We start from the raw sequence: 12,300 nt of genomic DNA, 5'->3' as shown, positions 1-12,300 counted from the left end.
GGACCTATCAGGTATTTGGAATTTGGTTAGTGTCAACCACTGAGTGAAGTGGAAAAAATTTTTGCTGTCAAACCTGTTCTCATCTCCACATCCCACTTCCAGCAACCCTCACCAAAGCCACTGAAAAATCCTCCTAGCTTGTCATTATACAGAAACGCTTTTGCTCCTTTTGTAATTTGTTCTCTATATTGTAGCCATTGTGACATAAAAATTCAAATCTGGCCATGTCACTTTCTTAAAAGCTTTTAATAGACTTATTTGGAGAAACACCAAAATTGTCTTGTGACTCCACTTAATCTGGCCCCTGTCTCTTGTCCTAGCTTCTCTTGCCGGTCTTCCCCTCAGTCGCACCACTTCAGTCATACTTGCCTTCGTTCAGTTCTTTGAACCTGCTTGCTCTTCTTGCCTGGGACTTTTTCTACATGCTGTTCTCTCTTCCTAGAAGTAAAAGCCTTCACTGGGTAATCCCTCTTCATGCTTTCCCTAGCCTTCCAACCCTACTAAAATGAGATCCATTTCTTCATCATACGTTCTTACAACTTTCTGTATATTTCCTTTATGGTAATTCTCAGTTTGTAGTTATTTATTGATATGCTTATTCTAATAATGTGCATCTGCCTCACATTTAATCTTCACAACTACTCAGTAATATCTGTATCATTACCCTCATATTAAAGATGAGTATTCTATGTAACCTGCCCAAGACCACTGAGCTAGTAAGTGAGGGAACTGGCATTTGAACCTGCAGTATTTACAAGACTGTAGTTATCATATGGGCAGGGACCGCATTTGCTTTTCCTGACTGTTCTGTTCTCACACCTAGCATAATGTTTGGGAAATACCTAGTTGAAATATTTGGGATGCTGAATTAAGGAGAAAATGTACTTATATTCTTGTCTCTGCACAGTATTTTCATTTCATATGTGTATAATGTAACACACAATGTCAGTTTAAAATTTCCCAACACCATTAGCAGGCTAACTGATTTAGCCCGATATGGTTGGTGTATCATGTATATATAGCTCGTGATAGGACCAGCTTTTCATTTTCTCAAAAATTCATGTGCCATGGTTCTTTTATTGTCAGGTGTGTACAAGCTGTGAGGACAACGCAGAAGCTAATGGGTTTTGTGTAGAGTGTGTTGAATGGCTCTGCAAGACGTGTATCAGAGCTCATCAGAGGGTAAAGTTCACAAAAGACCATACTGTCAGACAGAAAGAGGAAGTATCTCCAGGTAATACATGAGTTATTTTCTTTTTTTTTCTTCTATCTTTCCCCGTCTTTTCTTCCTTCCTGTATTGACTTGTTTTGACACTTTTATTTTGATAAGTATTAAATATATACTCTTAAGTAAAAGAGGTTTATATTATAATTGAAATTTAAATACTTAAAAATGTTGGAAAATGTGAATAGATGTAGAACCCTGTTTTACATTCATACTGCATGTCCTCCTGCTTCTATAAATGTCTTCAACTGGTGTGAATATAGAACAAATGGAGAAAAAAATTGCTTTTTCTTATTTTTCTTTTATCTCTAAGGTAACAACAAAGAGTGGGCTTAAATATTTTATAACTCTTTTTCTTTTGATATTCTTGTTGCAAACCTGCATCATGATTATTTGTCTGATATGTGGATAGCCAGAGAGGCTTTTTTATGTAATTATTATTTCTGGTTTTATTGTCTTGTTTTTAATGTACAGTTCACTCATATATTTTTTATTTGGTAAAATACATGCAACATAAAATTTGTCATTTTAACTATTAAATGTACAATTCAGTGGCATTTATTACATTTACGCGTTGTGCAAGCATCACTACTATTTTCAAAACTTGTTTATCGCCCCAATCAGCATCTTTGTACCCTTTAAGTAATAACTCCAATTTTCTGGCTGGACGCAGTGGCTCATGCCTGTAATCCCAGCACTTTGGGAGGCTGAGGCGGGTGGATCACGAGATCAGGAGATTGAGACCATCCTAGCTAACACGGTGAAACCCCATCTCTACTAAAAACGTACAAAAAATTAGCCAGCCATGGTGGTGGGCGCTTGTAGTCCCAGCTACTCGGGAGGCTGAGGCTGGAGAATGGCATGAACCTGGGAGGCGGAGCTTGCAGTCAGATCGCGCCACTGCACTCCAGCCTGGGTGACAGAGCGAGACTCCGTCTCAAAAGAAAAAAAAAATAATAACTCCGTTTTTCTTCCCCTAGCTCCTGGTAACTTCAAACCTATTTTCTTTTTTGTGAGACTGAGTCTTGCTTTGTCACGCAGGCTAGCTGTAGTGCAGTGGCGCGATCTCAGTTCACTGCAACCTCTGCTACCTGGGTTCATGCTATTCTCCTGCCTGTAACTGGGATTACAGGTGTGCGCCACCATGCGTGGCTAATTTTTGTATTTGTAGTAGACACGGGGTTTTACCATGTTGGCCAGGCTGGTCTCGAGCTCCTGACCTCAAGTGATCCGCCAGCCTTGGCCTCCCAAACTACTGGGATTACAAACATGAGCCACTACACCCAGCCTTTATTTTCTGTCTCTGTAAATTTGCTGATTCTGGATATTTCACACAAGTGGAATCACATGGTATTTGTTCTTTGATATCTAACTTATTTTACTTAGTGTAATATTTTAAGGATTCATCCATGTAATAGCATGTATCAAAATGTAGCAAAACCTTTTTTTTTGTGTTTGTTGTTTGAGACTAGTGAAAGACTTGGTATAATACCAGCGCTTTGGGAGGCTGAAGTGGGATGATTGCCTGAGCCCAGGAGTTCTAGACCAGCCTTGGCAACATGGCGAAACCCTATCTACAAAAAAAAGAAAATTAGCTGGGCGTGATAGTACATGCCTGTAATCCCAACAACCTGGGAGATGAGATGGTGGGAGGACCGCTTGAACCAAGGAGCTCGAGGCTGCAGTGACCTGTGATCATTGCCATTATATTCCGCTTGCACGACAGTATGAGATCCTGTCTCAAAAAAAAAAAAAAAAAAAAGAATTGCATTGCTGGAGTTAATTCCATATTTCATCTTGATGTGTTGTGCTTTTAATATAATATATTACCGATTTTCTCTATCTGGTTATTTTCATTTTCATTCTGAATTCTACGTGTTTACATATTTGTATCTTCAGAAATACTTCTTGAATTTATTTATCTAATTATCAGTTTTATATGTTTTAGTTCATTAATTTTATCTGTAATTCCTCTCAGGTTACCTTAGGGTTTTTGCGTGTGTGTTTTGTTTTGTTTTGTTTCTTGAGACAGAATCTCACTCCATGACCCAGGCTGGAGTGCAGTGATGCGATCTCGGTTCACTGCAAGCTCCACCTCACGGGTTCAAGCAATTCTCCTGCTTCAGCCTCCCAAGTGCCTGGGATTATGTAATCTCTGTGCCACCATGCCTGGCTAATTTTTGTATTTTTAGTAGAGATGGGGTTTCACCATGTTGGCCAGGCTGGTCTGGAACTCCTGACCTCAAGTGATCCACCCGCCTTGGGCTCCCAGAGTGCTGGGATTACAGATGTGAGCCACCATGCCTGGTATAGGCCAGCATACTAGTTTGTCAGTTTTGACACTATTGACATTTTGAGCTAGATAATTCTTTATTGCTGGGTACTGATTTGTGCATTATTTAAAAAAAAGAAATGCAAATGGCTAATTACTGAACATTGTTTCATTTCAGTTATTAAAGAAATGCATTCTAGGATAGTGACGTATGTGTCTTCTCTCTTTCTCTCTTTCTGTCTCTTGCATTTATTAAATTGTCAAAGATGAAAAATTTTGAGAGTTCCCCCTGTTAATATGGTTAATAGCCACTCTACACTGGTTGGAGTACAAATTGGCACAATTATTTAGCTTTTCTCTGTATGAATTACCCTTTAACAATTCTACCAGTAGGAATTTATCTTATGGAAACATTTAAATGATTTATAATTTTCATATGTTTATTTCAGCATTATTTGCAGTACTGAAAAATGAATAACTTACAAATATCCTTAGCAAGCGGTATAGTGGTTTATCTATTTTGTGAAATACTATACAGTTAATAAATAAGAAATGAGGTGGATATATATACTAATACAGAAAGGCATCTAAGGTAGAGTTAAGTGAGAAAAAAAATCTTTAAAAGACAATATATGTACTGCCATTTATTGTTTTATAAAATGTAACACTGCACTATACTATATGTACTTCCATACTTAGAAAAACAACCAGAGGAATGCACACCAGGTTATTAATAGTAATAATCTCTGGAGGTAGGATTATTTCTGAAATGTTTGGATTTTGCCTTTAATTGTTAGTAAGATAACTGAGGTTTACTATTTAACCATATTTATTCATATTCTGATTTTTTTCACTTAACATGACATAAACATTTTCCAGTTTTATTCCCACACTGGAAAACTAGAGTGTAATAATGAAAATATTATTATTTCTGTGTTAATGAGTATCCTCTGTTAGGATTTTTACAAAAGTAGGTTATTTGACTACTCCTTTTAGACATTGTTATTATATTTTCTTTCTCCCTCCCTCTCTTTCCATCTCTTTCTCTACCTCTCTGTCTCTGTCTATGAGGTCTTACAATGTTCCCAGGCTGGACTCAAACTCTTGGTGCTCAAGCAACTGATCCTCTCAACTCAGCTTCCTGAATAGCTGAGACTACAGGCGTGGGCCACTGTGCCCTGCTGGATTTTCCAAATTGCATTTTCAAAAAATCTCCTCCCATATTTGGGATAGAAGACATCCAGGTGGTTCACACTCATTTACCAGGGCTGTCTTCTTAAGGCTTTTTAATGCAATAAAACATATTTTTAACTACACACTTAGTTCTTTCATTTACTTCTGAATTAATTTTAATTTCTTCCTGGAAAATGAAAAGGTTATTTGCTTTTTTCCCCGAAATGCTGACAATATGTGATATCTTAATATCTGTAATTCTTAGTGAAAGTTATGGTATAGGTGAAGCTGTAGTGTTTATATCAATAGATGTGAATTCAAATGGGCAATCGAATAATTATTTACTATTCAATTATGTTCATTTTCTTCTCTCTGTCTCCCATTGTTTCTGCAGAGGCAGTTGGTGTCACCAGCCAGCGACCGGTGTTTTGTCCTTTTCATAAAAAGGAGCAGTTGAAGCTGTACTGTGAGACATGTGACAAACTGACATGTCGAGACTGTCAGTTATTAGAGCATAAAGAGCATAGGTACCAGCATCTTTGGTTATGTATATAGATTCATATACAGCTTTAGAGGACTAAAGGACTGCTGCCAACCCTCATCAAATGGCAGTCTGAAATAGGTTTTGTGTAACCAGCAGTATGCTGGCCTATACCAGGGTTTATCAATTTTGACACTACTGACGTTTTGGGCCAGGTAATTCTTTATTGTTGGAGACTGATCTGTGTGTTATATGGTGGTTAGCATCCTTGACCTCTACCAACTAGTTGCCAGTAGCAACCCTCTAACCCTCCCCAGTTGTGACAACAAAATGTGGCTCCAGACATTGGCAACATCCTATGGAGCAAAATCATCCTGAATTGAGAACACTGGCCAACACACTGTTTAAAAATATATAGAACTAGTTGCCAGCATTGTAAAATGGGGAGATTTTACATTTTTTAAATATCTAGATTTTTGGCTTTTTTGAGAAAATGGAAGCTCTTCTAGCCCTGGGTCTGTATACATTCATGTCAACGTTTGAGGCTTGCCTTTTCCAGTTCATTATAGTTCCGAGCAAAGCTTACTTTTAAATCTCATCTCAACAATCATTCAGGTCAGCAACAGATGATTTAGACAGTAAGATTCAAATCGATACAAAATATAATTGCTTATGATGGTCTAGGCTTCTGATACTGGCAGACTGGATAATTTGGACCAACAGTGAGAATGACTAGAAAACCTGCACAAAATACAGAAATTATCTATATGAAATGCTAGAGCTAATAAAATAGTAAAGCATTATTGGACAGGATTGGGTTGGAGCTGGGGCTAAGGATGGTGGGGGCCTTTTACTCCCCTTGAGGTATTTGCCTAGAGATGAGGAGTAATTTTAATAGGCTCACAGAGCTGAGAAATCACGGCCTGGAGTGCAAGGATCATGCATGGTCAATGTGTCTCCTTGTCTTGAGTTGGTACCCTGAAAGTCTACACTATTACAGTAAAGATAAATTAGCTAGTAAGTAGTTCCTCACAGGGCCTAAAGCTCAGCACTTAAAATTGGATTAAAGTGAAGTCATATCGCTGGCTCCTCAAGTTTCCTGGTAGAATCAAATGTAAATCCTTACCAGAAAGACAAAGAAGACATCTAGGCCTCCAACTTAGTCAATAATGAATTTTGGAAAAACGATACTCACAGAATTAGAAATAACCAGGTTTGTTAGGAGATTAGACAATGTGAACATAGTGAGACCCCATCCCAACAAAACATTTGCTGGGCACAGTGGTATGTGCTTGTATTCCTAGCTACTTGAGAGACTGAGGTGCTCCCACCTGAGCTCCTGGGATTGCTTGAGCCCAGGAGTTCAAGGCTGCAGTGATAGTGCCACTGCACTCCAGCCTAAGTGAAAGGATGAGACCCTGTCTTTAAAAAAGAAAGAAAGAAAACCCTGAAAATTACAGTATCTGAAATTAACTCAGTAGAAGGGCTTAAGAACAGATTTGGCATAGCATGAAATGAGAATTAATGAGCTAGAAGAAAATTAAGAAAATATCCAGAAAGAAGCATCATCAAGAGGAGGATGAAAAGTAGAAGACATTGAAGATCTAATATGGATGTACTTGCAGTCCAAGAAGGATGGAAAGTACAGAGAATGGGAAGGAAGCAATATCCGAAGACAGAATGTAATGGCTGAGAACTTTCAGAAGCTGACGAAAGGCATTTAGCCTATATTTAAGAAGTTGCACAAACCTCTAGCAGGATAATTAAGAAAGTAATATTTTTAAAGTGCAAAAATAAAGTAACTTTCAAATCTAAAATTCTGTACCCAGTAAGCATATTCTTTAAATATGAAGGTGGATGAAAAATGTTTCAGGCAAAATACACTGGGAGAGCATATCCCTGATAAACTCTCACTTAAAGTACCTCTTAGCAGAAGAAAAATAATAGAAGATACAGAAAGGAATATGGAGCAATTAAAATAATAGGTATGAGTAAATCTAAATGAATGTTGACTTAGGAAACTATCTTTTTGGTGTGGTATGTGTATATGTATATCACATAGCAGTAAATGTGCTAAAAGGGTATGGAATTTATGTTCTAAGGTCCGTGCATAGTCTAGGAAGAGGGTAAAAAGTGCAAATATTAGATGATATGTAAATATCTGTTTTTGTAATGTCTAGAGTAGTCACTAAAAGAATAGTAAGTACATGTAATTACCAAGGTGTGGAGAGTTGTGGGGATGTGGAATAATCAGTATAAACAAAGGCCAAAAAAGTGAGAAAAAGAAATAAAGAACAGATGGAATATAATGAGGCCTTGGTAAGTTGGTAGATCTACAAATATACTATAATTATACTAAATGTGAACAGACAAAATGTTCCAAATTATAAGACAGGTTTCGGACTGGATAAGAAGGAAAATAGAAAAATGTACTATTTTCTTTTTATGAGAAATATCTAAAAACTCAATATATAAAAGACTTAATGGGAAAAGACACACCATATAAATACTAACCAGAGGCAAAATGGCACAGTAGACAAAATCCATTATTTGAGATAAAGAGGGACACTTTGTAAGGATGAAAGACTCTCTTCATCTAAAAGATATGAGTTGTAAATTTATACAGGTTATAAACTTACAAAAAAATGACAGAACTTCAAACTAATAGAAAACTCCATAGTCACAGTGGAAAATCTTACCACTTTACGCAATAATTGAAGCCGAGTAGTGTGGCAGGTACCTGTAAGTGCTAGCTACCTAGCTACTCAGGAAACTGAGGTGGGAGGATGGCTGAAGTCCAGGAGTTTGAGTTCAGCCTGGGCAACATAGCAAGACCTATCTCTAAAAACTAAATAAGTAAATAAACAACACAAAAAGCAGACTAAAAAATCGGTAAAGATAGAGAAATAAGGGCCAAGCATGGTGGCTCGCACAAATAAATACATACACACATACGTAACTGACAAAACAAGAAGACTAAAAAATCAGTAAAGATAGAGAAATAAGGGCTGGGCACGGTGGTTCACACCTGTAATCCCAGCTACTCGGGAGGCTTAGGCAGGATAATTGCTGGAACCTGGGAGGTGGAGGTTGCAGTGAACAGAGATGGCACCATTGCACCCTGGCCTAGGTGACAAAAGCAAAACTCCATCTCAAAAAAAAAAGATAAATAAGATTGAATAACACAATTAACATAACGTCGTATGGACATTATGGAACACTGTACCCCAAAATATACATTCTTACAATAAAATATTTTTAACTGACCATATGCTAAAGTCTTAAATTTGGAAAGATTGAAAGATACTATATATTTGGAAATGAAATTCTTGTGATAACTAAAGTCTGCTGATACATGATCCTGGAATTCTGGTTTAAAGGAAAAAAGTATTTAGAAGACATTATTGAGTCAAATGATACAAGTAAGAAGCATGGTCTATAGGTTAAAGTACTGTAACAAGGTCAGTTTTTTTTTTTTTTTTAACTTTGCTATGAATACATAAGAAAATCCTTGTTTTTAGGAAATGCACACTTAATTTATTAAAGGGTTAAAGGGCTATGAGGAGGCAAACTAAAAAATTGATTAATCTGTATAAGGAGATATATGATCTCTATACTTGGAAATTTAACTTTGAAATTATTATAAAATAAGCAGTTTAATACATTTAAATCATCAACAAGGAATTCCAGTAGATATTAGAAAACATTTTGATTTGAATAGTAGTGAAAATATCAGTCAATCAAGCCTTGAGGTTTTTCTTTTTAATAACTGAAGCCATATTTGGAGGACAGTTTATATTATTAAATGCATATGTTGTATGTTAAGGATAAAGTCAATTCACTAAACATTTATTGCAGTTTAGGAAAAGTAGCAGATTAAACCCAAAGTAAGTGTGTTTTAAAAGAAACATAATAAAGACAAGTGTAGGAATAGTCAAAGCCAAAAATTCAGTCTTTCAAAAGACTACTAAATAATCAACAATTCTCTGTACGAGTGATTGAGAGAGCAGGCCCAAATAACCACTACCAGGAGTAGGAAGGTGGCGTTACTCCATATTTCAAATGTTATAATGAAAATTTTTACATGATATTGGAAAACTCTTAGAAAATGAAGTTTTTACCAAAACTTATGCTAAATACAATAGAAAGAATAGTCCTTTAATGTTCATTCATAGTTTAAAACCTTCCCACAAAGAAAATTACACATGCAAATGACACCAATAAATGTACCACATAGTTAAGGTAAAAATAGCCCCTTTTGGCCTGGCGCGGTGGCTCACACCTGTAATCCCAGCACTTTGGGAGGCCAAGGCGGGCAGATCACAAGGTCAGGAGATCGAGACCATCCTGGCTAACATGGTGAAACCCCGTCTCTACTAAAAATACAAAAAAGTAGCCAGGCGTGGTGGCAGGCACCTGTAGTCCCAGCTACTCGGGAGGCTGAGGCAGGCAAATGAACCCGGGAGGCGGAGCTTGCAGTGAGCCAAGATTGCGCCACTGCACTCCAGCCTGGGCTACAGAGCGAGACTCCGTCTCAAAAAACAAACAAACAAAAAAACCCCTTTCTTATACAGACTTGTCCGGAGAATGGCAAAAAAAATGAATTCTTTCCAACTTGTTATATGAAACCAGCATAACTTTTACACCAAAACTGACAAGGAATAGAAATGAAAAATTACAGGCCAGTTTCACCCATGAAATGAATGTGAAAATTCCAAGAAATGGAAAATAAGTAGAAAACAGATGATTTGAGAGGAGGGGAAAACTTGCCTTAAATCTCGTAGTAGTGTCATTTTTGGACAGTGTAATCACAACCAATTTGGCCTCATTTTGGGGATACAGAATTCATTTAACATGCCAAAATCAGTGATGCTAAAACCTTTCATGTCATATTAAAAGAATAAAGGAAAAAGTATATGCCTATCTTAATAGAAGCAGTAGAAACATTCCATAAAAATTAAATATACATTCCTAACATCTTAGCAAACTAGAAATAAAAAAAGAATTTCCTAAGCCTGATAAAGATTATTTATGGAAAGTAGAAAACGTACTTAATATTGGAATATTGAAAGTCTTTGCATTGAGGTGAGGAACAACATAAGGGTGACCATTTTGACCATTTAATGTAACCTTATATTAAATAAGTGTAGTAAAGAAAAAGTTTACTAAGATAAAAAAAACTTGAGTTGCCTATGAAAGTGTTTGAAATATTATTATTCACAGATATGATTATGTACAAAGGAAATCCAATGTAATTATTAACTGGGTATCCCCTTTTTCTAACTGGCAACCCTATTTAATTACATGTAAACATTTAAAATCACATATAAAATACGTTAATTTAGAAATATTGTATTTTGTACATTTTATAGGAAAACTTAAACTCTTGATATGTATCTTCTATATCATTGCCTTTCTATCTTCTCTAGAACTTCTCTTCAGTTATCAGACATAGTCTGGCAAAGTAAATGATCTTTCCTCACTTTCAAATTGGAAACTTTTTAAAGTGCTATATCTTATTATACTGTTGCTTAAAGTTTTATCACAAGGCATAACGTCTAGAATTTTGCCCTTCTCTCTCTGTATTTATCCCGATTTTTCTTTGTGGCCCCTAGAACATAACTACCTATTATTTAAAAGTGGTCTTTTGAAATGTTTGTTTTCAGCAGGCTTGCATAATGTAGAAATTGCAAGATAGTTAATAAGTCAGATTATATATCATTGACTATTTTTTGCCAAGTCCACCAAGTGAAAGTGAACTCTGTAAGCTTATAAAACTGAATGATGGATGCACGTGGTTCTCAAACTTTCAAAATATTTACGTGTCCATAATCTTTCTTGAAGGATAATTTGAGAGGTGGGGAAAACTTGCTTTATTAGGGATACATTTGATGTTTTAAAAGATTGTTATATAAATTCTTTATAATCCTATTTTATGTTTTTATCAGTCTTTTTATTCTTGTACTTTTCCTCATTATATTTTTTATATGAAATAATTTGCTTATTTCTTCAGATATCAATTTATAGAAGAAGCTTTTCAGAATCAGAAAGTGATCATAGATACACTAATCACCAAACTGATGGAAAAAACAAAATACATAAAATTCACAGGAAATCAGATCCAAAACAGGTAATTTTATGGTATTATATAATCATTTTTATATAATTTGTGAAGTATATTCACTTTTAGAACATTTTCCTTAACTCACAGTTAAGTAATAAGTTGTTAGATGACAGCAATAACACATGGTTGATAAGACTTTCCCAGAAACTTAGTTGGAAAGCATTCTTTTCTGCTGTAAAATTTCAAAACTCATATGATAATAAACTACATTTAGTATTTTGATAGCTCATTTATCTAATAGGTATTGATAACTTATTATCACTTATTTTCCAATTTTAAAGAAATACCAAGATTTAAATGCAAAACCAACCATTTTGTGCCAGTATTGTAAAATATTTTAACACTTAAATGAACCCTGAATTGTTATTTTAAGGTTTGCTGAAATTTGAGATGCCTGCCTTATGCTGTGATTTTTTAAAACTGCAAACAGGTGGAAATTTTAAGACACTAGGATACAGGGATTGTTAAACTGTTCCACACACTTTTTACTTCTTGCCTGATAAAATGCTTACTTAAACAATTACTTATTATGCCTTTTGTCCTGGTAAGAAAATCATCAACTGTCCAAAGTCTTAGACATCAGTGACTGGGGAGAACCACTAACCTCCGTGGAGCAGGGGCAGCTGAAGGTGTTGTCTAACTCCTTTTTAAATCCCATGTAGGGCACATACTGACATTTAATTTATACACCTACGAAATCCCATGACCTCTTCTGTTGTTTTACACACAAAAGAAATGTCACTGCCTACATAAGTCAAGAAATGTTCATTAGAATGAGCCAGAGTAAAAGAGACCTCACAGAGAATTTTAAATGTTTTCCCATGTATCAGTTGTGTCAGCCTTTAAGACAGTCATCAATCTGTTATTATCATTTTGGAACATAACTGGGGGTGAAGCATTTGGAAATTTTTTAAGGTAATGAATTCCCTGTATTACCTGATTTCCTTAAAAGAGATTTTTAAACATAATTTTACTATTTCTTGATACCCCAGCATCATTATTGTATCTATTTATTATTATGCCCC

At 35.7% G+C, this 12,300-nt stretch overlaps 1 protein-coding gene across 1 annotated transcript in view; it reads left to right on the top strand.

Annotated features, from left to right (window-relative positions):
- Positions 1-12,300, top strand: part of TRIM24 (tripartite motif containing 24) — a gene marked incomplete at its 5' end in the record, with an annotated part of 148,600 nt that overhangs the window by 68,509 nt on the left and 67,791 nt on the right. The window contains 3 exons of the mRNA XM_011995508.1: positions 1,087-1,234; positions 5,065-5,197; positions 11,165-11,281. Of these exons, the coding sequence (XP_011850898.1) occupies positions 1,087-1,234; positions 5,065-5,197; positions 11,165-11,281 (398 nt within the window). The remainder of the gene's footprint in view (positions 1-1,086; positions 1,235-5,064; positions 5,198-11,164; positions 11,282-12,300) is intronic.

The sequence above is a fragment of the Mandrillus leucophaeus genome, unplaced genomic scaffold (assembly GCF_000951045.1).
Source record: "Mandrillus leucophaeus isolate KB7577 unplaced genomic scaffold, Mleu.le_1.0 Scaffold49, whole genome shotgun sequence".
NCBI classification, from domain to species: domain Eukaryota; kingdom Metazoa; phylum Chordata; class Mammalia; order Primates; family Cercopithecidae; genus Mandrillus; species Mandrillus leucophaeus.
This window is presented reverse-complemented; position numbering and strand designations above follow the sequence as displayed.